Here is a 25,666-nt window from a genome sequence, read left to right on the forward strand (position 1 = left end):
AGTTCACTAGCATATTGTAGATCGTGGAGATGCATTTGGGCGCTATAGAGTCTGGTCCGCACATATGTTTAAAGTCTATTAAATCCCTTTTTCAACATGGCTTTTGTGGTATGGAGGAAACATAGTTGACTAGTTGCATTCGCGCTAGTGAGTGGAGGATGGTATGGGTTGTGTCTGTGAAGAGGTCCGTAATTGGTCGAATCTGTCAGTTTTAGTCCAGGATGTCTTTTAAGCAGGGGAGTGGGATTCTTTCCAGTAGCCTCTCTGTGGGGATTTGTGCACTGGCTGGAAAATCCAGATTTCCCTTCAACAGGAGTAGTGGGAGTGGTGGTCCATTCACGTGCTATAGGGTCAGTGTCACTTTCATGAATGGATTGGTGGTTACCGCTTTGGTTCCTGCCTGTCTATCAATCCATGGTAGGGCTCGGAGGTCCGTGTTGATGCATTCCGATTTCAGACTCACCCATTCTTTTTGTTTCTGTTTATGCAAAACTAGCCACACACCCCCCTCGCTGTGAATCACACGGCATGCACAAAAACACACTGGTTTCGCTTTCAATCAGATTCAACCTACTTTGAAAGTATTTATCTCTTCCTTTGCCAATTGAACTTGAATCACGCACAGGAGGCTCCTGCAGGTTCTAGTACGCTAACAAAGCAGGTGATAAGAAAATGTAAATTACACATAATTTGCAAAAAAAGGAAGTGTAAACATTACATGACTCTCTACAGGAAGTATTTAGGACATCTGTGCAAGTCACATACAAGGAGATGTGACTAGGGTGCATAAACAAAGTGAATTAACTCCTACAGTTGCAAGAAAAAGTATGTGAACCCTTTGGAATGATATTGATTTCTGCACAAATTGGTCATAAAATGTGATCTGATCATCATCTAAGTCACAACAATAGACAATCACAGTCTGCTTAAACTAATAACACACAAAGAATGAAATGTTGCCATGTTTTTATTGAACACACCATGTAAACATTCACAGTGCAGGTGGAAAAAGTATGTGAACCCTTGGATTTAATAACTGGTTGAACCTCCTTTGGAAGCAATAACTTCAACTAAATGTTTCCTGTAGTTGCAGATCAGACGTGCACAACGGTCAGAAGTAATTCTTGACCATTCCTCTTTACAGAACTGTTTCAGTTCAGCAATATTCTTGGGATGTCTGGTGTGAATCGCTTTCTTGAGGTCATGCCACAGCATCTCAATCGGGTTGAGGTCAGGACTCTTTCTGGGCCACTTCAGAAGGCATATTTTCTTCTGTTTAAGCCATTCTGTTGTTGATTTACTTCTATGCTTTGGGTCATTGTCCTGTTGCAACACCCATCTTCTGTTGAGCTTCAGCTGGTAGACAGATGGCCTTAAGTACTCCTGCAAAATGTCTTGATAAACTTGGGAAATTATTTTTCCTTCGATGATTGGAATCCGTCCAGGCCCTGAAGCAGCAAAGCAGCCCCAAACCATGATGCCCCCACCACCATACTTCACAGTTGGGATGAGGTTTTGATGTTGGTGTGCTGTGCCTCTTTTTCGCCACACATAGTGTTGTGTGTTTCTTCCAAACAACTCAACTTTGGTTTCATCTGTCCACAGAATATTTCGCCAGTACTGCTGTGGAACATCCAGGTGCTCATGTGCAAACTGTAAACGTGCAGCAATGTTTTGTTTGGACAGCGGTGGCTTCCTCTGTGGTATCCTCCCATGAAATCCATTCTTGTTTAGTGTTTTACGTATTGTAGATTCGAAGTCTTTAGCTGACACTCTAGGATTCTTCTTCACCTCATTGAGCAGTCTGCGCTGTACTCTTGCAGTCATCTTTACAGGACGGCCACTCCTAGGTAGAGTAGCAGCAGTGCTGAACTTTCTCCATTTATAGACAATTTGTCTTACCGTGGACTGATGAACAGCAAGGCTTTTGGAGATACTTTTATAACCCTTTCCAGCTTTATGCAAGTCAACAATTCTTAATCGTAGGTCTTCTGAGAGCTATTTTGTGCGAGGCATCATTCACATCAGGCAATGCTTCTTGTGAAAGGCAAACCCAGAACTGGTGTGTGGTTTTTATAGGGCAGGGCAGCTGTAACCAACACCTCCAATCTCATCTCATTGATTGGACTCCAGTTGGCTGACATCTCACTCCAATTAGCTCTTGGAGATGTCATTAGTCTAGGGGGTTCACATACTTTTTCCACCTGCACTGTGAATGTTTACATGGTGTGTTTAATAAAAACATGGCAACATTTCATTCTTTGTGTGTTATTAGTTTAAGCAGACTGTGATTGTCTATTGTTGTGACTTAGATGATGATCAGATCACATTTTATGACCAATTTGTTCATAAATCCATATCATTGCAAAGGGTTCACATAATTTTTCTTGCAACTGTATATGGCAAAGAATTGAACAGTATGTCTGCATGCAGGGGCATGATCTATACATCAAAACTGCTTCATTAAGCCAAAGTTGATTTGATGACTACAGTGTTTCTTTAAATCTGCAGTAAACAAGTTACCTTATATATCCTCATTTAGTATATTGTGTTAAAAAAGCTTTAACACAATATCAGTGTACAAACCACAAAGGCAGTGCACAAACCACTATTAAAGCTAGATACAACTATCACTGTCTTTTTTTATTTTTATTTAAGAAACAAGTATAGTTTTCTTAAAAGCTTTTTATCTATTAGCTGTTAAAGAAAACCTTTCTGTCAAATATTATCTTTCTTGTACGTTAGGCAGTAATATGGATTAATCGGTTTGGTCACAAACCTGTCTCCACTATGGGTGCATAACTCATAACTCTTCCTGCTTTCCACAGCTGAGAGGTATTGTGTTATTACCTTACTGAAAAGAAACTAATAAAATGGAGCACAATAAATTCTGATTGTATTGCTTCCAGAAAATAGATTAGTGACTTGTCCACTTCCCAGTGCTGGAGGTGGCAAATTACACCTTAAGGCCATGCCAACCTTTAACAGAAACAATATAGTGCCTGGACATAAAATTGACAAGGGGCATAATGACTTATCCGTTAAAACCTTTATGTTGCACAATGCTATTTTGGGGTTTTGTTTTAATGTTGCCTTTAAAATCTTAACAAGTAGATATTTTTTATTAAACATCTTCAAACTGGGTCTACCACGTGTGTGCCTTTTAATCTATTTAAAAGTTTGGAAAGGAAATAAAGAATTTCAACTCTGCAAAGGAAGACCTGTTCATATCACTTTCAGCTTGCTTCAGTTACTCCTGATAGTCTTGCTTGCACTGGGTCACAATTCTACTGCCTCTAACAACATAAAGGAATGGGCTACACATCATAAAATGTGGTGCAAATAAGGTTTATTGGAGAACACATTACCAAAACATATCTACTGCCTCATCATTCAGCAAGACAATGTGAAAGATGCTATGGGACCGTTAACAACATTCAGCTCTTCATGATTGTGTTTAAGAATAATCATGTTCTTTTATTACACTTTGTGAAAAGACAACAAGCAGGTTTCTTCATTCGTGACTTGGTAGAAATTCAAGGGAAATTTTAAACCAAAATAGCCAAAATTGGAGACTGCATTCCTCAATCTGATATCAAGAGCTGTACCTGTGGCTTTGTGACATACAGTCCCATGTGTCTTCTCGATTACTTTTTCTTTCTCATGGATGACCTTTTTAATTTATTATAAATGTAATAATTATGAATGCACTGTTTTTCTAACTGGAACATGTATATTTATGGATTTGGTGTATAATTGACTGACTGTTTTTTATTTAATTGATTCATTTTGCACATAATTTGTTCATTGTGGTTATGGTTGACACCCTTTAAATAGGGTATTGCAAAACTTGATAAAGGCCCCTGTGTACGCCAAAACGTTGCAGTTTTTGTTCAGGGGCCTTTATCAAGTTTTACAATACCCTATTGAAATAAACCTGCCTTCTTGCAGCAATCCTGAGTGCCTGGACCCAATTTATTTTATGAAGCAGTATATTTATTTTATCTACTAAACTGGGTTTTTGCCAACTCCGGCCTGATAAGCACCTAGATTTCTAAGTGTTAGTGCCGTATCCTCTATTTGTGAATTACTGGAGTTTATGTAGAGATCATTATCATAGTAGACAAAAAAAAAAGCATCCTTAAATCCAAATAAAGTTCTTTAAGGGCCTCTTGAACTAATAATTAAAAAAATTAAAAAAAAATTGAGAATTTTGTGTTTTGCAGACACACTTTTGTAAAGTATCAGCTAGACACTTGTTCTTGTTGCCAGGTTACAAACGTTTCTATAGCCGTGTATAATCTAATCTAATGGCGGTTTGCTATTAATGTACAGTATGTTCTGTGCGTTATTAACGACGTGCCACCACTATCTGACTGAGAATGTATCTATAAAAAGCATAACTTGGTGCTTTTTATTTTAGAGATCTGCCTCTGTCATGCTTCTTTTGTACCCTAAAGATAGCAGGCAGAAACTGTGTTCTTGACACTATTTTCTCCCCATATATCTTGACCGCTTAACTTGCCCTTACTGAATTTACAGTTTTTTTTGCCACATACCTTATACAAGAATACTAAACTGACCTCTGTGCTCTGTTCTCCAAGATGGCTGATGTCAGTAGCACCTTCTCACACACAAGCATTTAACTTGCTTTATATGAAATATGTGGTGTAAATACATATACAATCATGAAATATATAATTTTTGTTGTTGTCTTTTATTTTCTTTTTTAGGAATTTGTTACCAAAATAGTACGTCTATTGGAAAGCCCTTCAACAGCAATTCGGGCCAAAGCTTTCCTAATCCTTTTGCAAATTTTAATCAACAACCGAGAGATGCTTCTGCTATGCTGCCAAACAAGGTGAATCTAAATTGATTAAATATGCAATTTGTTTCTCTTGCTTTCCCTAAGTGCACACTACCAATTTACAATTGAAAACCATTTTTTTTTGTGTTAAAAAAAAAAAAAAAAAAAAGTTAGACTGAAATGGCCTTTTAAAATTCATTCCATAATATTGTTCTGAGAAGCACATTTATTTCCCCTTTGGAGAAATACTTGCATCATCTTTGCTTTTTATTGCCGTTGCATTATTGCACCTGATACATTTTGTTTTCAAGGGATCAAATCAAACACCTGTCATTTTATCCATCAAAAATAATTATGTTCTCCAAGTTAGAAGAAATATGATCTGCCGTTGTTCCACTCTGACAAAATGAAGAATTTCATGTTGCTTGCAAACCATATCTATAATGATAGTCCTTTTATTTATTGAGGCAATTGTTTTTTGGCCCTACAGTTCTGTCCTAAAATCATAGATTTCTCTAGCTAAAGAACTGGCAGTTTCAACACAAAACTCATAAGGATTTCTCTTAAATTGGCTTTTGCCAGACTGCTGTGTGTCTCTGAGAGTTTATGGAATGACCTTTGTATCTAACTCATATAATGATATTCTTAGAGAACTGAAAGGTTCTACAGAGATAAGTTGAATTCAGGTTTGTAATTCTTTAAATGCAGATAAGGCACTAAGCATTAATGAGAAATAATATGTTGCCAGGAGATAATAATAAATACATGCACCAGTCTTTTGCATGGTTTTCCTATTTATTTATTTTTAATTATGACAATGGTAATACACCTTCAAGAAGGCAAGTTGACAAAGAACATCATAAAGAGAAGAAGTTTAAAAAAGAAAGAAGGGTGGGGGAGGGAGGGTGAAGAAAAAAATACAAATATCTGCCATGGGAAAGGAGGATAGTAGAGCACTCAAAACTGGAATAGTTTCAAATAGTAATCTTCCCAAAGAAGCAAAACTATCTGAAATGATGCCTTAGTGTCTCACTAACTTATCCATCAAATAGTTATTTAATTTTAAGCACAATAACCCAAATTGAGTATAACTAGTATAATTTTATTCAAAAGTTTTTGCTCCTTGGAGGTTATGTTGTTTTGCATCTCTATGCATTTCAGGATGCATTCAGCTGTTAAGTGGACCATTTGATCATTTACACTTTGAGTGCTTTTAGTATCACTACTGAAGTCTAGGAACAGGACTAAGAACACATAAAGTGGGATATTACCACTGAAATGCCACACCTAAAAGGAAGGGAAACAACTTTAGCTTAATGAAGCAGTTTAGATTAGAGTATAGATCATGCCCCTGCAGTCTTACAGCCCAATGGTCTGCCATTTAGGAGTTAAATTAGGTTGTTTATGCTACCCTAGTCACACCTCCCTGCATGTGACTTGCACAGCCTTCCTAAACACTTCCTGTAAAGAGAGATCTAATGTTTAACTTCTTTCGTTACACAGTGGTGCTAGTGACAAAATATTGTCAGACCCCATTAAAGGGTCTTCTTCCATCCTGTAGTCAGGAACATAGTGCAAGACATGCACCAGGGTTTGTTTCTGTTAGGTGCAGAGAAGGTCCATAGCAATACCAAGAAATTGTGTGGATGGACACATGCATTTTCCAATGGTAGCCAGACCGAATATGTGTGTGCTTGTTTGTTTTTTTTGAAGTGTCATGCCTTGAGCTACCACTGCTGCTTTGTACTATGTAGTGATGTTTGGGATATTCAATTCACACTTGATGTATGGTAGCCAAGCTAATGTCTGTTGAATCCTAGGGGGTTTCCATTTCCAGATGTGGGCATTGGGTATAAATTGGAATTTGCTTAGTAAATTGTTTGGCAGGACTTTTAGGATTGTATAAAGGAGGTATAGTATGTGAGGTAGTGCCATCATGTTAATGGTATGTATTCTGCCTAGCTATGATATATCTAAGTCTTTCCATTTATCCAGTGCCAATTTTCTTTGTGAGGGCTACAGGATTTTCTTTGATCAAGAGGTCTTTGACCTAGTGAGTTAAATCCCCAAGTAAGTTAGAGAGGTTTTACACCAGTCAAATGGGTATTGGTTGCTGAGCTCTTGCACCATATCAAATGGGAGACTTACAGACTAGCTTGTGTCTTTTTTCTGTTATTTTCATATTTGTATATAGAGCCATATCCATCGAGGAGCTAGAGAATATTGGGAATGATTTTTCTCGTTTTGTGAAAAACATGAGACTGGCATCACTGAATAATGCAATTTTTTTATTTGCCTATGGAAATAGTTAAATCTGAAATATTGATTTGGGATTTAATGTGTCTAACCAATGGTTCTAAACATAAAATGAAAACAATTGGGGATAAGGGACAGCCTGGGCAGGTACCTTTAAAATGTGAAATGTGTCAGATAAATTCCCGGAGTTCAATATTTTGACCAATGGGTGAGAATAGAAAACTGCTATGCTATTAAGAAAAGCTGGTGGGATTTGAAATCTTATCAGAGTGGCATTCATCTATATAATACCAATTATGGAGATTCAACACCTTTTCTGCATCTAGTGCTAGGATCACTGTTGTTGGCTTTTATGAACCCAATTTGTCAGGTAGATAAAGTGTCTGGTATTGTCACCCACCTGTCTGCCCAGCAAGAACCCCACCTGTTCCACAGATTCCATGTCATGTAGCATGGGTTCAAGCCTGAATGCCAAAAGTTTAATATCTGCATTTAGCAGAGAAATCAGCTAAATGCTGATTTGTGGGTGGTTTACCTGGCTTTGTTAATGTGACAACATGGGCTTCTAACATCTCCTATAGTACTATCCCTGTTGATTTTATATGGTTAAAAATACTGTGAGTTGGGGAGCCAATTCAGAGACCAGTTTAATATAATAGTAATTTGAAAAGCCATCTGGACCTGGGGCTTTGTTTGGTCAGTGAAAGGATTTCCCATGCAATTTCATATTCCGTGAATCAGGCTTTTAATTCTTCCATTTGTAGTTTTATTTTTGGAAGGTGTATTTCTTCCAGGAAGTTTGTTATGGCTGTCATCGTGGTTTAGGGAACAGTTATATTGTCCTTTTAGTTGTATAGTTTAGTATAGAATGACACCAACTAGTTCGCAATGTAGTTAGGATTGTATAGTTTTGTGTTTTGTGAAGATAATATAAAAGGGATCTTTGCTTGCAGGTATTTGGATTTGAGCTTGCTTGCTAGAAATTTGCTCACTTATTGCCCTGCATGTAATATTTTAGTTTGAAGGCTCTCATTTGCCTTTTTGTTTCCTGTAGTGACAGATTGTGTAAAGATACATATGTGTTCTATTTGTTTGGCTACTTGTTTAGTTGGCTTCGATTTATTTTGGGCTTGTAAGGTTTGGAGTTTCTCATTCAGTTTCTTTGTGGTGTTATTGTGTGTTTTATTTTTTATTTTTTGTTTGTTTTTTAATGAGGAGCCTAGCTGTATAAATGTACCGCACATAACTGCTTTGTGGCCAGTCAATGTGTTGAATTGAGGATTGTTCAGTGAGATTTTCTCAGAAATACTTGCCCACTTCATCTACAATTTTTGGCAGTAATTGGGTATCATCTAACAGAGCTTCATTTAGCCTCCATTGCCCTTCCCTTTAGCTGGGAACAATGACCTGACCATAATGTAGATCTATGGCCAATAGACACTTCAAGTATATTGTGTAATTTAATCTTGTTTACAATGCACATATCAATCTGTGTATTCCTTACACCCGGGTACCTGGCTCGCCATGTATCATACAAGTCATGTATGTGTAGTATGTTTGAGAATTGTTGGCTTGGGATTAATAACGCTGAATGTGGGCATTTTGTTCTCGCTTATTATCCATGGTAGGTCAATAGTGCACTAGCATCTCCCATAGATTTAACCTAGGGGGTGGAGGGAGGGGGGGAAGGTGTAGAGCTTCAAGTGGTTCATGGATGCCTTTAGTAATGTTAATAAAGTCAGAGATAAAAAAGAAGAGAAACAGAACACTCAAGTGGAATTGCTCATTGTGATCTGCTATTATAGCGGCACTGTCATGGCCGAATCCAGTTTTTTTTTTAAAACCCCCTCCCAACTCCACTACATCTAATTGTTCCCCTAGTCACCCCCAAATGCTCCTTAGCCCCCCCCCCATCATCTGCCCACACTAGATAGCGCTGTGAAATTTCCGCGCACGTCCAGTTAAACACTTGGGAATGCGAACGGGAATTTCATCTATTCATTCGTCAGAAAGACTAATAAATGAATGGAAATTTCAAATGAATTAACGAAGACCTCTTTGTTCGTTTGTTTGGTTTATTACAAGGGGGGAGCTACCCGCGCACAACTCCCTCCTTGTAATTTGTAAAAATAGAAGCGGCAGGGAGCATTGCTCCCCACCACTTCCTAAGCCCCCCGTGTCCTCCCTCACTCTATGGGGGTCATTATGACCCCCATAATAGTATAAGGGAGATTAAATTCTCCCGAATGCCCCTACTCGCTATGCCACAAGTAGGTGCATGTCTACTAAACAGTGAGCAGCCATGGTGGGACATCTATTAACTAGCGGGAAGGACGTAGTGTCCCCTCTGCGCCCCCCACCCATCATCCATGAGCGGTGGGTGGCGGTCCTGAATGAAAATGGGGGGACACCTATTGTCCTCCTCCCGGCCCCCACCCCTGAGTGGCGGATAGGGGCCCTAAATTACAAAAAGGGGGGGCTATTGTCCTCCCATCCGGCCCTCACCCCTAAGCTGTGGGTGGGGTCCCTAAATAAAAATAATAGGGTGGGACCTAGTGTCCTCCCCCCCGGCCCCCACCCATGAGCGGTGGGTGGGGCCCTAAATGAAAATGGTGGGGTGGACCTAGTGTCCTCCCCCAGCCCCCACCCCTAAGCGGCGAGTGGGGGCCCTAAATTACAATAAGGGGGGGGACAACCTTATGTCCTGCCCCCACCCATGGGTGACGGGTGGGGGTTAAGTGTAAATACCTCCCCACCCAAACATTAACTTACCATTTGATGTCTTCTTTTTTCTAAAATCTTCTTTTTTCAGCCCTGAAAAAGACCAAATAAAAATCCATTATACCTGTCGAACTTTGAAAATAAAAAAAAAAACCTGAGCACAAAAAAAAAAAAAATCAGACAAAAACAAAACAAAAACGATGCTTATAAAGTAATCCATCTTCACCCGTGGAGGGCACCGCTAATCTCTGCAGGGACGGAAAAGGCTTATAAAGCCTTCCCACGCCCTGCAATTAGGCTCAGAGCACTCAGGTTGATTCCAAGCCAGCCAATCAGAGTGCTTTGACAGGTAAATGAAGAGACTCACGGGTAAGTCTCTACATTTACCTGTCACAGCACTCTGATTGGTTGGCTTGAAATGCAACCAATCAGAGTGCTCTGTGTCATTTTACACAGCGTGTGAAAGTTCTTTAGAATCTTCCCATGCTATGTAATTTGACTTCTAACACTGTGAAAACTAGAGCACATGGGAAGAAATGAAGAACAGATCCTGACAGAGGTAGAGAAGAAGAAGCGACTGTAAGAAAACCCAGCATTTCCAAGTCTTTTTCTAACAATATTTTGTTTTCCCAGTTTTGTTTATTTGTTCGGCAGTTTTAAAACTACCCAACCACCTACCACCCCCCTGGCTAATTATCACCAAAGCAAACCATCAATTAAGTGTTCTCCCTGTATGGCCGCCGTTCATACAGCCGAACGCCACGTGCAGGAGAAAACGGCGGCCATCTTGTTTGCACGAAAGGAGGCAGCGGGACTTGATCGGCGAGTGTCTGGAACTAAAATCGGACACTCGACTTCCTGAACACCGGTCAAACTATACGAACGCCTGAATTTCAGTATTCCAAGGACTATATATTTTTTTTTTTTTTTTTTTTTGTGTGATTATTTTGTTGTTGTTATGATTGCTGTGGGCTATAGAAGGCCGGAGCTCTATGCCATGCGACTGTTCTAGGCGGCGGTTAGTCACGCCCCACATTTTTATTTCTTTACAGACAGTTATTGTATTTGCATACAAGAATATATGTACGGATTGTGTTTCCTATGCATATAGACTTATTTGCTGCGTTTCTTTTATATTTTCCAGTTGCTTGTTTGTTTGTTTTTTTTCTTGGTGCTAATGACAAGATAACTAAATAAAGATTTTTAAATTTTTTTTTTACTTGAAAGAGCAATTTTTTAAATTGGTGTTTAACACACTAAATGTGGATAAATTGTCATATTATAATTTTGATGGAAGCATTGTCTCTTTTGTCAATTTAGGCTAGATTTTTTTTGTAAATCGTAAGAAATAAGGATTTGATTGTGCATTTGCCTTTTTTTTTATTTTTATTTATTGATCTTTGCTGGTTATTTAGTATTAATAAAACATACCCTGCACATGCTGCTAGTGTAGCTTATCAGAAAATACTTCAACTTCCAGTTCACAGGCAAACGGGTTTGTTCAGATATAGATGGACATAATCTATAATTCAGTTTAGATTAAGCAGTAAGATTGCATACTGGAATCTGTACCAGAGTTTGAAGGGATAGATTGCATCTTAGTCCAAATACAGTCTTTGATTATAATTTATCTTCCGTAGAGTTTTATTTATTTTATTTTATACTTTTTATAAAGCAATATTTTTTTTTTTAGCACCAGCTGGTGTTTCTTGATAAACTGTAAATCTGGGCCTCTTAACTTCAGCAAAGAGTATTATTAATATTACTATACTTTTTATTGCTGTACAAGATGGCAAACTTTTTTGTTTGCTTTCTCTTTCTTTACCTTTGTGTTACCTGCCCATTCTCATTACTTTAAAGTAGTACAAATGTGAAGAAATTATGCCCTCTTTGAATTCTATGGTTTTCCATATTAGAACATAACAATCATCTGTTCCTTAACATGTTTTAAAATTGGGCAAATACAACCTCAGCTGAACAAAAAAAAATCACATGGCATATTACACAGTTTTATGATTTATTTTACCAAAATAAAGCCAAAATGGAGAAACTTTCTTTTCTTTCTTTTTTTTTTTTTTTTTTTTTTTTTTAAACTGAAGCAATTTAAACTTGGAGACAAAATACAGCATAAACATGCAGCCCAAACCAAATCCAAGTTGTGTTGGTGCCTGGTGTGTCCTTAGTGTCAGTCTAAGTACCAAAATAACATTTTAGTGTAAAGATATACTCCAAGCCCTCTTGCCTCAAAGTTGCCTGTCGGCGTCCTCTACTCTCCTCCAGGCGGCATCCGGCTTCTGAAATATCACATGCCTCTGGGCAGGGGCACTGCCGATTGGCTGAGAATGGTCAGCAGATGCTCTCAGAGGAGAGGATGGGGGGAGTGGAGGTCTCTGCTTGAGGCAACTTTGGGGTTAAATCTTGCGAGAATGGTTTAACCCCTTGAGATAAGTGCCTCCGGGAGTCTCTTTGTACGATTACAACCTCATTTAGATGAAGCTTTGGTGCCTGAGTGTCCCTTTAAGTATTTTTTTTTATACAGCCTTTTGTTTGTTTTGATGCTTCGAGTATACCTTTATGTGCACTGCGACACTTGAACTGTAGAGCCGTGACATTTGTTTTTATATGTATCCATGAGCTGCAGAGCACATTTTTACAATATGAATAGATATTATGAGAAGAAATAGGCCAATTCATCAAAATTATTGCAGCACCCACAATGCTTTCAGTGACATTTGACATGAAATCACGAATGACACATTTTTTTCAGTTTCCTCTGGAGACATAATTGCCTCTGTGCAGTTTGAAAACCTGCATTAAAATCAACCTTGGAAATATTAAAAATCATAGGTACATGTTTTCCTTATTTCTTTTACAATTATATTATTACTTTCGATCACCTGACATTTGTGATCTTTAAACCAGACAGGCTACTTTTTATTGTTTTGGTGCAATTTACAAAAAACAAACAGGCTGTCCGTATCAACAAACCATTCAGTGCAAATTCATTTAAGCAAATAACATTGGGAAGACTAATAACTGTCTTGCAGCAATACAATTTAGATTGCTCCTTTGCTCGGACCGCTGGTAATATGTTTTTCAGCAAAAGCTTTTATTTTAAAGGAGATTGAACAATGAATGCATGTAGTTTGCATTAACTCTTATTTTCTGCAAAGTCTACTAGGGTTTGCATGCTTTTATTTCTAGTAATGATTGCTTTGGTTTACATGGCATATAGTGAGAATTGTTTTCAGATATGCTATTGCAACAGAAAAAAATAATCTTTCCCAAAGTGGTAATATTATTAAAACATCTACTGTTTTTTTTTTTTTACAAGGTACTCAGAGGATTTAGCCTACATTCCTTGGTTGACCTGAATAGGCAGCTGATTAATAGATATTACTTTTAAACTGCTTGTATAATAATTCATATTGTATTATTTTTCCCAAAGTGTTGTTAGTTTTGATCCTCATTGGCGTTTTTATTTGGCTACAGAATTCTGGTTATTATGTCTTAGACTTTGCTGCAGTTTTTTATTTCTATTTTATTTCTATTTTTCAAGCAATAGAAATTTAAAGTGTGATGGAAAAGAAGATGAAATTGTTTCTAGTGTTACTACATGTATATCAGAATACCATATTACATAGAAGTAATGTTGAGGTATACCTGTCTCCCTTGCATTACCATACAAAAAAAATTATATTCATAGATTTACTTTTAGCTTGTAGTCCTGCGATAGGGTCCATTCAGTTACAGTAACTTGAGTATACCCCTTAAGGAGACAGCTTCAGTGTGCTTTTTGTACGTAAAGAGTACTATAGTACACCAAAAACAACTTTAGCTCAATGGAGTAGTTTTCGTGTATAAATCATGTCCCGGCAGTCTTACTGCACAATTATCTGCCCTTTAGGAGGTAGCTCACTTTGTTTACACATCTGATCATACCTACTTGCATGTGACTTAGCATTCCAAACACTTCCTGTAAAGAGAGATCTATTGTTTGAACTTGCTTGATTGCACAGTCGGTTTAATTTAGAATTTAGTGTTTACTGCTCTATTAATAACCTCCTAGACTCTACAGGAGTGTCCTGTGTGTGATTAAGGCTCAGAGTTTGAAATAAAAATTTAAAAAGTAAGTTAAAATCTGGTTAAAAAGGAAAAAAAAATAAGTCAGGCTGTCAGTCACAGCCAGTGGAGGTGTGTCTAGGGCGCCATAAACAAAAACACAAATGATTTAACTTCTAAATTGCAGAGAATTGAGCAGTAAGACTGCAGTGGCATGATCTATACACCAAAAACACTGCATTAAACTAAAGTTGTTTTTGTACAATTTGTCATTATATATTTTGCACCTCGCCAAGCCCAGCAGCATGTTCAAAATTGTGTGGTTCATTCAGAGAGAACCTGTCCGACCCTGGAGGTCTCCCACAGAATAGCTGCACAAAATAAATCACAGTGGCTGAGCATGATCGTTAATCAGGATTGATTCACTTTGTGCATTTTGCAACTGTCAAGGTATAACTCCCCCAACACACTAACTATAGGACTAAGAGACAACTTAGCAAGACATATTACTGGTCCTTAAAGTGGCTGGACTTAAAGTGAAGAGTAAATAGGAAAAAAACAGATTGGTCAGGCGAGCCAAGGTCAGGGTAGGAGAAGTAACGATAAACAAAGCCAAGGGTCAGGGAAGCCAGAAATACGGAAAATCAGAGACAAGCCGAAGTCAGATACCAGGGAAAGACAAGTTAACAGAACGCACTCTCGGGCTACAATACACCACGACAGGGCAAGGAAGTGATAAATAGGGCTAGGAGAGAGCTGATAGGCTAGGGAACTAGATAAGGCAGTATATAAATAGAGTACCAGTTCACAGGTAAAAAATTGTACTATCACTTTAAGGAGCCGGAGACAAGCCGCACAACCCTAGCGCGTGTATGCGCACGCCCCCGAGCATGTTCCTGATCGTGCGCGTGCACGTGTTGTCGGCCGGACGTCAACAGAGCCTGGAGGAGCAGTGCGGACAGCTGGACCGGAGCAGCGTGGGCCGTGAGGAACGCCCACTGGAGCGACACCAGAAGGGCGAAAAGGGAACCTGGCATGGAACGCACGCAGAAGTCTGGGCGAATGGACCTCCAAAGCAGGAAACCATGAGCGTTCTTCAGGACCATTACCACTCCAATAAACCAAATACTGAAGTGACCCACATAAGAAATGAGAATCAAGAATGTGCTCGATTTTGTACTCCTCCTGACCATGCACCAAAACGGGAGGAGGACGAGAATCAGATCTGGAGTGATAGTCACAAAATACTTCACCTCTTAATTTAGGTGGTACAAAATATTTCCCTGCAGGTTTATCACTAGGCACTCCTTCTTGAGCATTCTGGACTTTCTGCAGAAGGGGAGATGAGACTCTAGTTCTAGTCACAGCAATAATCCTCTCAGGAGGTATAACAGGTTCGGTTATGTCTTCCTCCTTTTCGAGAGTCGGCCTTAGTATTACAATTACCTGGTCGATAGGAAATCAGATAATTGAAGCGGGAAATAAAGAGTGCCCAACGTGCCTGTCTGGAAGAAAGTCTTTTAGCGTCACTTAGATATGATAAGTTCTTATGATCAGTGAGAATCATGAAAGGTACAGAAGAACCTTCGAGTAAGTGACGCCATTCTTTGAGGGCTAGCCCAATAGCCAAAAATTCTCTATTCCCTATATCGTAATTCTATTCTGCAGGTGTCGATTTGTGAGAAAAGAATCCACAAGGATGCAACAGAGCAGTAGGAGATGCCCTTTGGGAAAGGACGGCTCCTACACTGGATTCAGAGGCATCTACTTCGAGGATGAAGGGTCTAGAGGGATTAGGATGCACCAGAACCGGGGCAGATGCAAAAGCTTTCTTTAAGAGAGTGAAGGAAGCCTTGGCGTTATTAAACCAGTTAACATAGTTAGCTCCATTCTTAGTCATAGCAGTTATTGGAGCTATGATTTGAGAAAAGTTTTTAATAAACAGTCTATAATAATTTGCGAACCCAATGAACCCCTGTATAGACTTCAATCCGAGGGTTAAAGGACAGTCTATAATAGAGGAAAGTTTTTTAGGGTCCATTTGAAAACCATCAGCAGAAATCACGTAACCCAAGAACTGAATGGAGGTCTGATCAAATAAACATTTTTCCAGTTTACAATACAAGCCGTTAGTGAGAAGCGTCTGTAGTATTTTTATAACTTGTCTGTGATGAGTATGAACATCAGGAGAGTGAATGAGTATATCATCTAGGTATACTATAGCACAGGTGTGTGAATAGTCTCTTAAAACATCATTAATGAGATCCCGGAAGACGGCAGGAGCGTTACACAATCCGAAGGGCATTACAGTGTACTGTATTCATAACGACCACTTTGTGTGTTGAATGCCATCATCCATTCATCTCCCTCTTTGATGCGCACAAGATTGTATGCCCCTCAGAGATCAAGCTTAGTAAAGATTTTAGATCCACAGAGCCGGTCAAAGAGTAAAGTTATCAACAGTATGGGGTAAGCATTTTTGATAGTAATTCTATTTAAACCCCTATAATACAATGCAGGGGTGAAGATCCCCCTCCTTTTTAGAAACAAAAAAGAAACCGGCCCCCGCTGGAGAGGAGGAACGTCTAATAAATCCCTTTTTTTTTAGGGATTCCTGTATATACTCCTCCATTACTTTATTTTTCATTTGGGAATGAGAGGGTAGACTTTTCCCTTGGGCGGCATAGTGCCTGGAAGCAGCTTGATGGCACAATAGTAGGACCTATGAGGAGGTAGACGGTCAGCCTCTATTTTATCAAATACTCTCTTGAGATCCATATACTGAGAAGGTACGACAGCAGAGAGTGGAGGAGAGGTAGGAGTATTAAGAGAACAGAGTGTCTTAATCTGGTTAAAATCGTTTTAAATGGCTACTTTTATGCCTCACCTCCCATACTTTTTAGTATTTGTTGCTGCACATAGAAATGGATATGCTGAATTTCAGAAGTTTGGAAACAATGTAGCACTGCACTGATACATATTTTAGCCCTGTCAAAACTTTTTTTTTTTTTTTTTTTTTAGACATTATGAAGGTTTATGGTCTTATATTATTGAACAACTGTGCAAGCACCAAGTTGCTGACAGAAAACACAAGTGCTGTGACAATGATTAGATGAGGTGGGCTACTAGAGAACATTTCCAAAACATAATGAACCTAACAAAACTGACAGCCATGCAAATAATCAGCCAGATTTAAATCCTGTCGTACAAAACATGTTTCTTGTGTTTTGAGTGCTTTTTCATGTCTGCAAGTAAGTTTCTCACTTAAAGGGACTCTATAGTCACCAGAACAACTACAGCTAATTGAATGTGTTCTGGTGAGTATATTCAATCTCTTCAGGCTTTTTGCAGTAAACTGTGTTTTCAGAGAAAATGCAGGGTTTACATTACAGCCTAGGGATACATCCCTGGCAGTGCTGGCATTGTGTTTCCACCCTCTGCATGGAAACTCTGAACTTTCCTCATAGACATACATTAAGTCAATGCATTTTTATGAGGAGATGCTGATTGCCCAGGGCTGTGTTTGGCTTGTGCTGGCTCTTCCCCTGATCTGCCTCATTGACAAGCTCAGCCAATCCTATGGGAACGCATTTTGATTGGCTCAGAACAACACTTCTGATGATGTCAGCCAAGCAGGCAGATCAGGGGCAGAGACAGCAGCTGAAAACTTGAATGCAAGTAAGATTTTACTATTTATAGGGAGGTTAGATGGTAGTTTTAACACTATAGGGTCAGTAATACATGTTTGTGTTCCTGACCTTATAGTGTTCCTTTAAACTGCATGTGATTTAGATTTAACCGGAAAAATCTACCTTTTCCTGATAAAACATGAAAAATCCATGAATGTTTGCTTAGAGCTCCCTAACCGGGCTAACAGTTAAGCTAAGCGAAGAAAGATTTTTGTGTGAGATTCATAGATTTAGCTTACTGCAGAAATTGAGCATACAGAGCCAATTCACCATGGTTGGTTTTATTTTGGGCTTGGTGCTCATTCTCAGTGTTATTCATGACATGTGTGATTGTTTCTGCCTAGCAAAATTGCTCTGTGGTCTACAACATCATAAAAACCCAAATTCCTACAATTTTACAACAACTTTGAGACTATATGGGGAGTTTACGCTATTTCTGCATACTTATTTCTACTGAGAAAATACTGTGTGAGCTTGTCTTTTATGTGGAAAAAATATGAAAACTACACACAAGAGATGACGTTTGCTTTTTACAAGGAAATAACTTGGCATTAAATTACCAGCTCCATGTAAATATAATTGTCCATGGAAAAAAAAACCATGTATTTTGCCTGATGTGTGCATTTTCTTGTTAGTTTTGTGTGTGTGTGTGTGTGTGTATATATATATATATATATATATATATATATATATATATATATATATATATATATATATATATATATATATATATATATATATATATATTACATCCTCTTTGAATTCTATGGTTTCCCATTTCCCATTTCAGGGCATAATAACAATCATCTTCTTCTTAGCAGATCTTAAAATTAGGTAAATACAACCTCAGATGAACAATAACATGTGACATATTACACATTGTCATTATTTATTTAACAATAATAAAGCCAAAATGGAGAAGCCATGTTTGAAAAACGAAGTACACCTTGTAATTCACGGACCACCTTTAGAAGCAATTACTTGAAGTAATCATTTTCTGTATGACTTATCTCTCTCACGTTGTTGTGGAATAATTCTGACCTACTCTTCTTTACAGCATTGCTTCAGTTCATTGAGGCTTGCTGGTATTTGTTTATGCACAGATCTCTCAGGGTCCCACCACAGCATTTCAATCAGTGGAGGTGGACTTTTTTTTTTTTTTTTTTTTCCTTGGGAGGTTTTTTTTGATTAATCTTGTTACAATAAATAATTTTCTACCTATATCCTGAATCTTTTATAAGAAAGATTCTACACAGTAAAGCTGAGGAACAGATTAAGACGGTCTCCAGAACCATCTACCTAATTACTTCAAGCTCTAAGTAGAAGCCAACTTTATTTAAAGTGGCTCAGAACAATATAAGTGGGTCCTTTTATATGTTTATATTTAATCATAGCACAAACTATATTGCTCTATGATTCTTTTCTCTTTTTAATCCACAGTTCAAATATTCATTAATCAGACTGTGGTAATCATTTTTTGTGTGCTCTCACCATTACATATTTGTTGACAGGTTGAGATCCGGATTTTGGACTCTGCCATTGCAACACCTTGATCATTTTTTTTTAACCATTCTGTTGTAGATATGCTGGTGTGCTTAGGATCCTTATCCTGTTGCATGCCAATTTCAGCCAAGCTTGAGCTGTCAGACAGATGTTCTCACATTTGACTCTATTATTATTATTATTACTATTATTATTATTATTAGCATTTATAGAGCGCCAACAGATTCCATAGCGCTTTACAGTATAACAACGGGAGAATTTAACTATAAATGGGACAACAATCTTACAGGAACGATAGGTTGAAGAGGACCTTGCTCAAAAAAGCTTACAGTCTATAGATTGTGTAGAATAAAACACAATAGGATAGGAGATAGCAATCAAATAACGTGGGAGTGAAGCCGTGCTGGAGGAGAGAGTCGAGTGCTGCCCTTTTGGAAAGAGCAAGGGAACAGGTATGTGAGGTAGAGGTTACTCTGGGAGGCTATAAGCTTTCCTAAAGAGATGGGTTTTAAGGGACTTATTAAATGATTGAAGACAAGGGGAGAGTCTGATGGTGGTAAGCAGGCTATTCCATTGGAAGGGAGCCGTCCGTGAGAAGTCCTGCAAGCGTGAGTTGGCCATGCGGGTGTGAGCAGCGGACAGGAGAAGGTCATGGGCAGAGCGGAGAGACTGAGAAGGGGCATATGGATTCCATGGATCTGTGAGGAGATATAAGAGGGGCTGGAATTATTAAATGCTTGATAGGTATGGATTAGTACTTTGCATTGACTCCTGTAGCATAGGACTGACAGAGGGGTAAGGTGTGAGATGACCGGCTGGAGAGGAAAATCAGTCTGGCGGCAGCATTCATTACAGACTGTAGTGGGGCAATACAGTTTTTGGGAATTATGAGTGTTACAATAATCTGTGTGAGAAAATACTAGAGCATGGAAAAGCTCCTTAGTAGCATTGTGCATAAGAAAAGTGTGGTTGCAGGCTTTGTTTTTAAGATGGAATCTGCAGGATTTGGTAACATACTGGATGTGAGGCTCAAAGGTGAGGCCAGAATCATGTATAACGACAAGACAGTACGCTTGCAAGGATGGACTGATGTGGATACCACAAACTTGAAGGGAGAACGAAAGAGGAGGGTCAAGGAGGAGGAAAGACAACTCCGTTTTAGAGAGACTGAGTTTCAGAAAGCAGGAGGACATCCAGTCACAGATGGAAGAAAGGCAAGCAGTGACACTTTGCAGGATGGCAGGGGAGAGGTCCGGGGAGGAGAGATATATCTGGGTGTCATCAGTGTACAGGTGGTAGTGGAATCCAAAAGTGGTAATAAGTTTGCCAAGAGAGGCAGAAAAAAGAGAAAATAGAAGGGGACCAAGGACAGAGCCTTGGGGGACTCCAACCGAGACAGGACGAAGGGAGGAGGTATCATTAGAAAAGGAGACACTGGGGGGCGGAACCTGACCTTCGAGGAAGATGGCAGCATAAATCTGTAGCTCCCTCTTATTAGATTATTATTATATATATCATATTATATCCGCGAACATCCATGATCTCGGCTATATACACCCACATAGCCTCCAACACAACTGAATGGGGCGCACTCACTTACATTGACCAATGAGAGGCAGACTTACGTGAAAAACTAGATGGGGTGGAATGGCGAGAAATTTGGGAAGCCAACAACACAGCCTCAATTTGCACAACGGTCCAAAAGCAGGCATATAAAACCATGTCCGATTGTACACAACACAGGTACAGCTCTACTAGGGATGTGCATGGGGAAAATATTCGGTTCGGTTCAGCGTTCTGAAATTCGGGACTTCGGCGGTTCAATTCGGCATTTCGGGACTTCGGATGTTCTCTTGCAGCCGCTTAGTAGATAACTCCCTAATTCCCACGGTATTAGGGAGCTATCTACCCAAAGGCTGAAAGACCTAAGTAAAAATTACCTAGTATTAGTACATTCTGCCCCTACTCGCTACACCGCGAGTAGGGGCATGTCTATGAAACAGTGAGCAACCTGTGGCCGCTCACTGTTAAACAAAGCAAAACAAAAAAAAAACCACGGGCCCCCCCTCCCGAGCCCCCACCCGTGCCACGCAAGTGGGGGCTTTTAAAATGAAAGGGGGGCCTATTCCCCCCCCCTGGCCTCCTCCCCTGAGTGGTGGGTGGGGGCCCTAAATTACTTGAAAGGGGGGGAGACCTATTGTCCTCCCCCCTGGCCCCCACCCCTTAGCAGCAGGTGGGGGCCCTAAATTACTTGAAAGAAGGGGGACCTATTGTCCTCCCCCCTGGCCCCCACCCCTGAGCAGCGGATGGGGCCCTACATTACTTGAAAGGAGGGGGGGAGGCTATTTTCCTTCCCCCTGACCCCCGCCCCTGAGTGGCGGGTGGGGGTCCTAAAGTAAAATCAAAGGGGGGGAAGGAGACCTAAATAAAAATGCTGCCCTCCCAAAAAAAATATTTAAATCCCTACGTACCCCCCTCACCCTAAAAATAGTGAGGGGGAACAGTAACTGAGTACCTGTACAAAAAAAAGAAATAAAACTTACTATTTGATGTCTTCTTTTTTTATAAAATCTTATTTTTTCAGTCCCAGAAACCAAAAAAAGAAGACATCAAATGGTAAGTTTTCTTTTCTTTTCTTTTTTTTTTTTTAACAGGTACTTAGTTGTTCCCTCCTCACTATTTTTAGGGTGAGGGGGGTAGACAGGGACTTAAATATAACCAATTTGGGGGGTGACTAGCCAGATTGGGGTAGGAACAATAATGGTAAGTTCTGATTCCCACATTTCCATATATTTGTGTTTTTGGAAGGGGTTCCTGTCGTTTATGGCGGTGTAGCACAGGGACAGGGGTTTAGATTGCGGACGTTTGCCTATGCAGTGTAGGCCAAAGCTTGTCAGTTGTGATTCCTCGCAATGACAAGTTTGTAGGGTGTGGAGAATATGTTTGATTCTTATGTATGTGAACACGTCTCCGGCGGGGAGTGTAAACTCCCTTTGGAGATCTGGGAATGATTTTAAGCCTTCCTTCGTGTACAGCTGTGTTATTGATTGTATTCCTTTTTGACGCCATGGTACCATATTGATGTTGTCGGAGAGCTCAGAGAGGGTTTGTATGGGAGCAAAGAATAAAATATTGTTTGCACCCATGAGTGGGCCCGCCCATTTCTTCCAGCTATTAAATAAGAATCTCGTACTGATCAAGGGTCTCATTTTGTTTGTTTCCCATAACATGCGTGATTGTAAAGTGATTCTTCAAGTGTCTTAATTACGATATTATGTCCATTGTGAAACAATATAACTTTCGTTGGGAATCCCCATTTATATTTAATATTTCAACACAGCAGTTTATTAGTGAAAGGATTAAAGTTTTTCCTTTGTCTCATCGTCTGTTGAGATAAGTCTTGGAAGACTTTAAGGTGGCTGTATTTTTGAGGTGTATTGCATTTATCTAAATTTGACATAAATTCCATTTTGATGTGAACATAGTAAAAATTTCACTTTTGCCTCTCTTGGAATATTTTTGATGCATTTTTTTTATTTTGGTAGTCTGTGTAGTCTATTAAATAAAACTAGCGTCAGCGTCCGGTAGAACAGTGCGAACAAAGCTATTAATGTATTCACCTAGTTTGTCTGTTTTAATGCTTTCCTCAATTCCACAAATTCTCAAATTTGTTCGCCTACGTCTATCTTCTAAGTCAATGATTTTCAATCTTGCGAATGCCAATTGATTCTCCGATACAGCAAGGTAATTGTTTGTTTTACCAGTTTGGCATCTAAATGATCAGCATGAGCTACAATGTTAGTAATTTGACAGTTGCAAGTTCAGTTATCATGTTCATCTGGTCCATTGATGGTGGTGGACCAGGTAAATAGGAGGAAATAGGTGTGTTAGGTGTTTGTCGTTTGTCAGTAAACATTTTGCTCTTACTGTTTGTTGAAATATCAGTTGTCATATTATCACGTCCTTTCCAGTGAGGTTGACAGTTTTTCTGGATTTTTTGCAGAAATCATCATTTAATTCTTCTTGTTTTGTTTCTTCATGATCCTTGATGAAACTGGATGCAGATATATATTTTTTTAATCATTTTTTTTTTTTTTTTTTAAATCTAGCTCTTTTTTTTTTTTTAATTCTTTATTTTTGTTGTGCTTGAAGTTACAATCGCATGTCAATAATGCCACAACAGCATTTGCAAACAGTTGAAAAAACACATATTGGTTAACTGTTGTATAGCAATCAGATTAAACACACATTTTTGGTTTATAATACAAGCTAAGTACAGGTTTGGTAACTATAGGTATTTATGTTGAGTATCGTCGCTTTATTGTCTAGATATTTCCTGTATCACAGTGAAGTCGCTGCGTTAAACTAAAGCATGCATACAGTCGCTGTTAGGAGAGTAGTAGCTCAGTTAGGGTGCAAGAGATTTCAAACAAGTTTGGTATGCCGCAACATAATGGACAACCATTTTTTAGATATACACGTAGTTACGTTGCCATGGTACATGAGAGAGATTGCACATTGTTATACTAAGATTAGGTGGGTTAAACTATGACTTACATCTGCATAACCTATGATAATAATTAATGCACCATACTTGTTCTGATAAGGTTAATTACCACTGGTTCTGTGTTTGACATTCTAAACAGCATGAGTGTAAGACAGGTATTGATAAGAACAAGGAGAAATAAGAGATATCAGGTCAGTAAAAAAAAAAGAAAAAATGTTCATGCAAGAGTGCAGGAGCTCCCCGGAGAATGCTCGGCAGAAGTATCTTTGTTATAGCCCTCTGGGTAGCCAACATCAGCCGATGCCCAATCTGCAACCAGGCAGGCATATAAACGTCACGGTTGCGTCGAGCAATGTGGTAAGGCAGCCGTGAGTGTTGGCAATGGACCTTCAGCGTTATGTCCCTGGCAGGTAGCCCTGGAATCTAGCGGTGAGTTCAGCATCAGGATCAGCCGATCCCCGGCTCAGGCTGTGTGTGGTAGAGCCAGTCAGTCCCTGTGTGGTTAGCCGTTGCCTGCGCTGGAGGTTTCAGATGGTGATGCCCAGGATACCTCGTTGGTCTGGTTCAGCTGCTAGGTGGTTTCAGGCGGTCAGAGCAGAGGTGGAAAACGGCTGGTTAAGGAGCTGAGAGGGTGAGTTTTCGACATTATTGTGGTTGTCTCTGTTACTCTGAGGTCGTGGCTAAGAAGGGACCAGAGCTGGATGTTGCCGGGTCACGTGGCTTCCATTACAATCTGCGTGCCTTCGTTTGGTGCCTGAGGGAGTGGGTAGGGTCTCTACGTCCACTGTGGGGTTACTGCCACTGACCTGTCCTGCCAGTCGCTTAGTTGTTGGCTTCCCTGGTGTGTGAGGTCGCGTTGTTTGTGGGATACTTTGCGTTGCAGGCCGCCGCCATCTTGAGAAAGCGCGTTGCAATAAATTTGTTCCTCTTGGTACTCTGAGGGTCTGAGTCAGCCATAGGGGTGAGCTCGGTGTCATTTGCTTGTGGTCGTTGGTTTGTGGGTCAGTTTGTTGCAGGCTGGGTGGGAGGCAGGTAAGAGGTCTGTCTCCGCACAGTATTAACCCCACTTAACATGTTTAGTCCGTTCTGCCGGGAAAAGATGGTGCGCTGGGTATTTCCCCTGTACCGCTGTCGTCGTCGCTGGTTCAGATGGTTGCGGGGGTAAGTATCTGTCATCACGCTGCCTGCCATAGCAGGAGTTAGTTGCCGCAGTTTCAGCCGTGGGCACGGAGAGGGTGCAGGTCCTCCCTCCGACTCCCGCGCACATGGCGCCCGCCATCTTGGACGGAACGGTCGGTCCCCCTGCTTCCGTGGCGTCTCTGTCAGGGCCACAGGGTGAGGACCGGGATCACCCCCCCCCCGGTCCATAGGGGGGGAACGGGGCCGGGTCCGTCCGGATTAGTGCCCCATGCCGGGTACCGTGGTGCAGGATAGTGGGGCAGCGGCCGTCTGCCCCACTCACCGCCAGAGAAGGTCTCAGTTGTGGTACCAAAGATTTCTCCTCCAGGGGATAAATCTAGCTCTTTTGAATAAATATTTATGTCGGAGGAACTCAGTCAGCATGTGGCCGTGGCCATCTACTACCTTGCTAGCTAAGCAAGGTAGTAGATTATTTTCTCACTTTAGAATGATGGACTTTGTTTGTGGAAACATTGTCTTGTTTTGTCCAGTAAAACTGCTTCTGGACTAATCGCATATGTCCAGTCCTCTTCAACTAGGGAGTGTTATCTAGTATTCTCAGTCCGTGTAGTTTGTAACTCCTCTAGTTATCCTAGTAGCCTAGCACGTACTACTAAACAGATCTGATACCGTTGTGCCAAATGATTAGGGGAACAACAGGTCTCCCTTGAAATCAAAGACAAGGGCTATTATTATTTTTTTCTTTCTCATTTGTTTTGGCATGTTTAATTACCAATACATTAAAAAGAGAGATTTCACTCTTCATTTACCAGCCAGCTAATGACAAAGGCAGGCATGTTGTCATGCTGCTCATTTCCTCCTATTGATTAGTGATGTGGCAAAATGTTAACAAAAAATCATCATGAAGATGCATTATCTAAAGAAGGAACTTGCTTTTGCAAATATAAACCCTCAAAGACATTCTTTCCTCACATACAACAA

At 39.9% G+C, this 25,666-nt stretch overlaps 1 protein-coding gene across 1 annotated transcript in view; it reads left to right on the forward strand.

Annotated features, from left to right (window-relative positions):
• Positions 1 to 25,666, forward strand: part of ULK4 (unc-51 like kinase 4) — a 953,247-nt gene that overhangs the window by 294,223 nt on the left and 633,358 nt on the right. Inside the window, exon 21 of the mRNA XM_063452087.1 lies at positions 4,734 to 4,861. Coding sequence (XP_063308157.1) covers positions 4,734 to 4,861 — 128 coding nt within the window. The remainder of the gene's footprint in view (positions 1 to 4,733; positions 4,862 to 25,666) is intronic.

Source organism: Pelobates fuscus, chromosome 4 (assembly GCF_036172605.1).
Source record: "Pelobates fuscus isolate aPelFus1 chromosome 4, aPelFus1.pri, whole genome shotgun sequence".
NCBI lineage: Eukaryota > Metazoa > Chordata > Amphibia > Anura > Pelobatidae > Pelobates > Pelobates fuscus.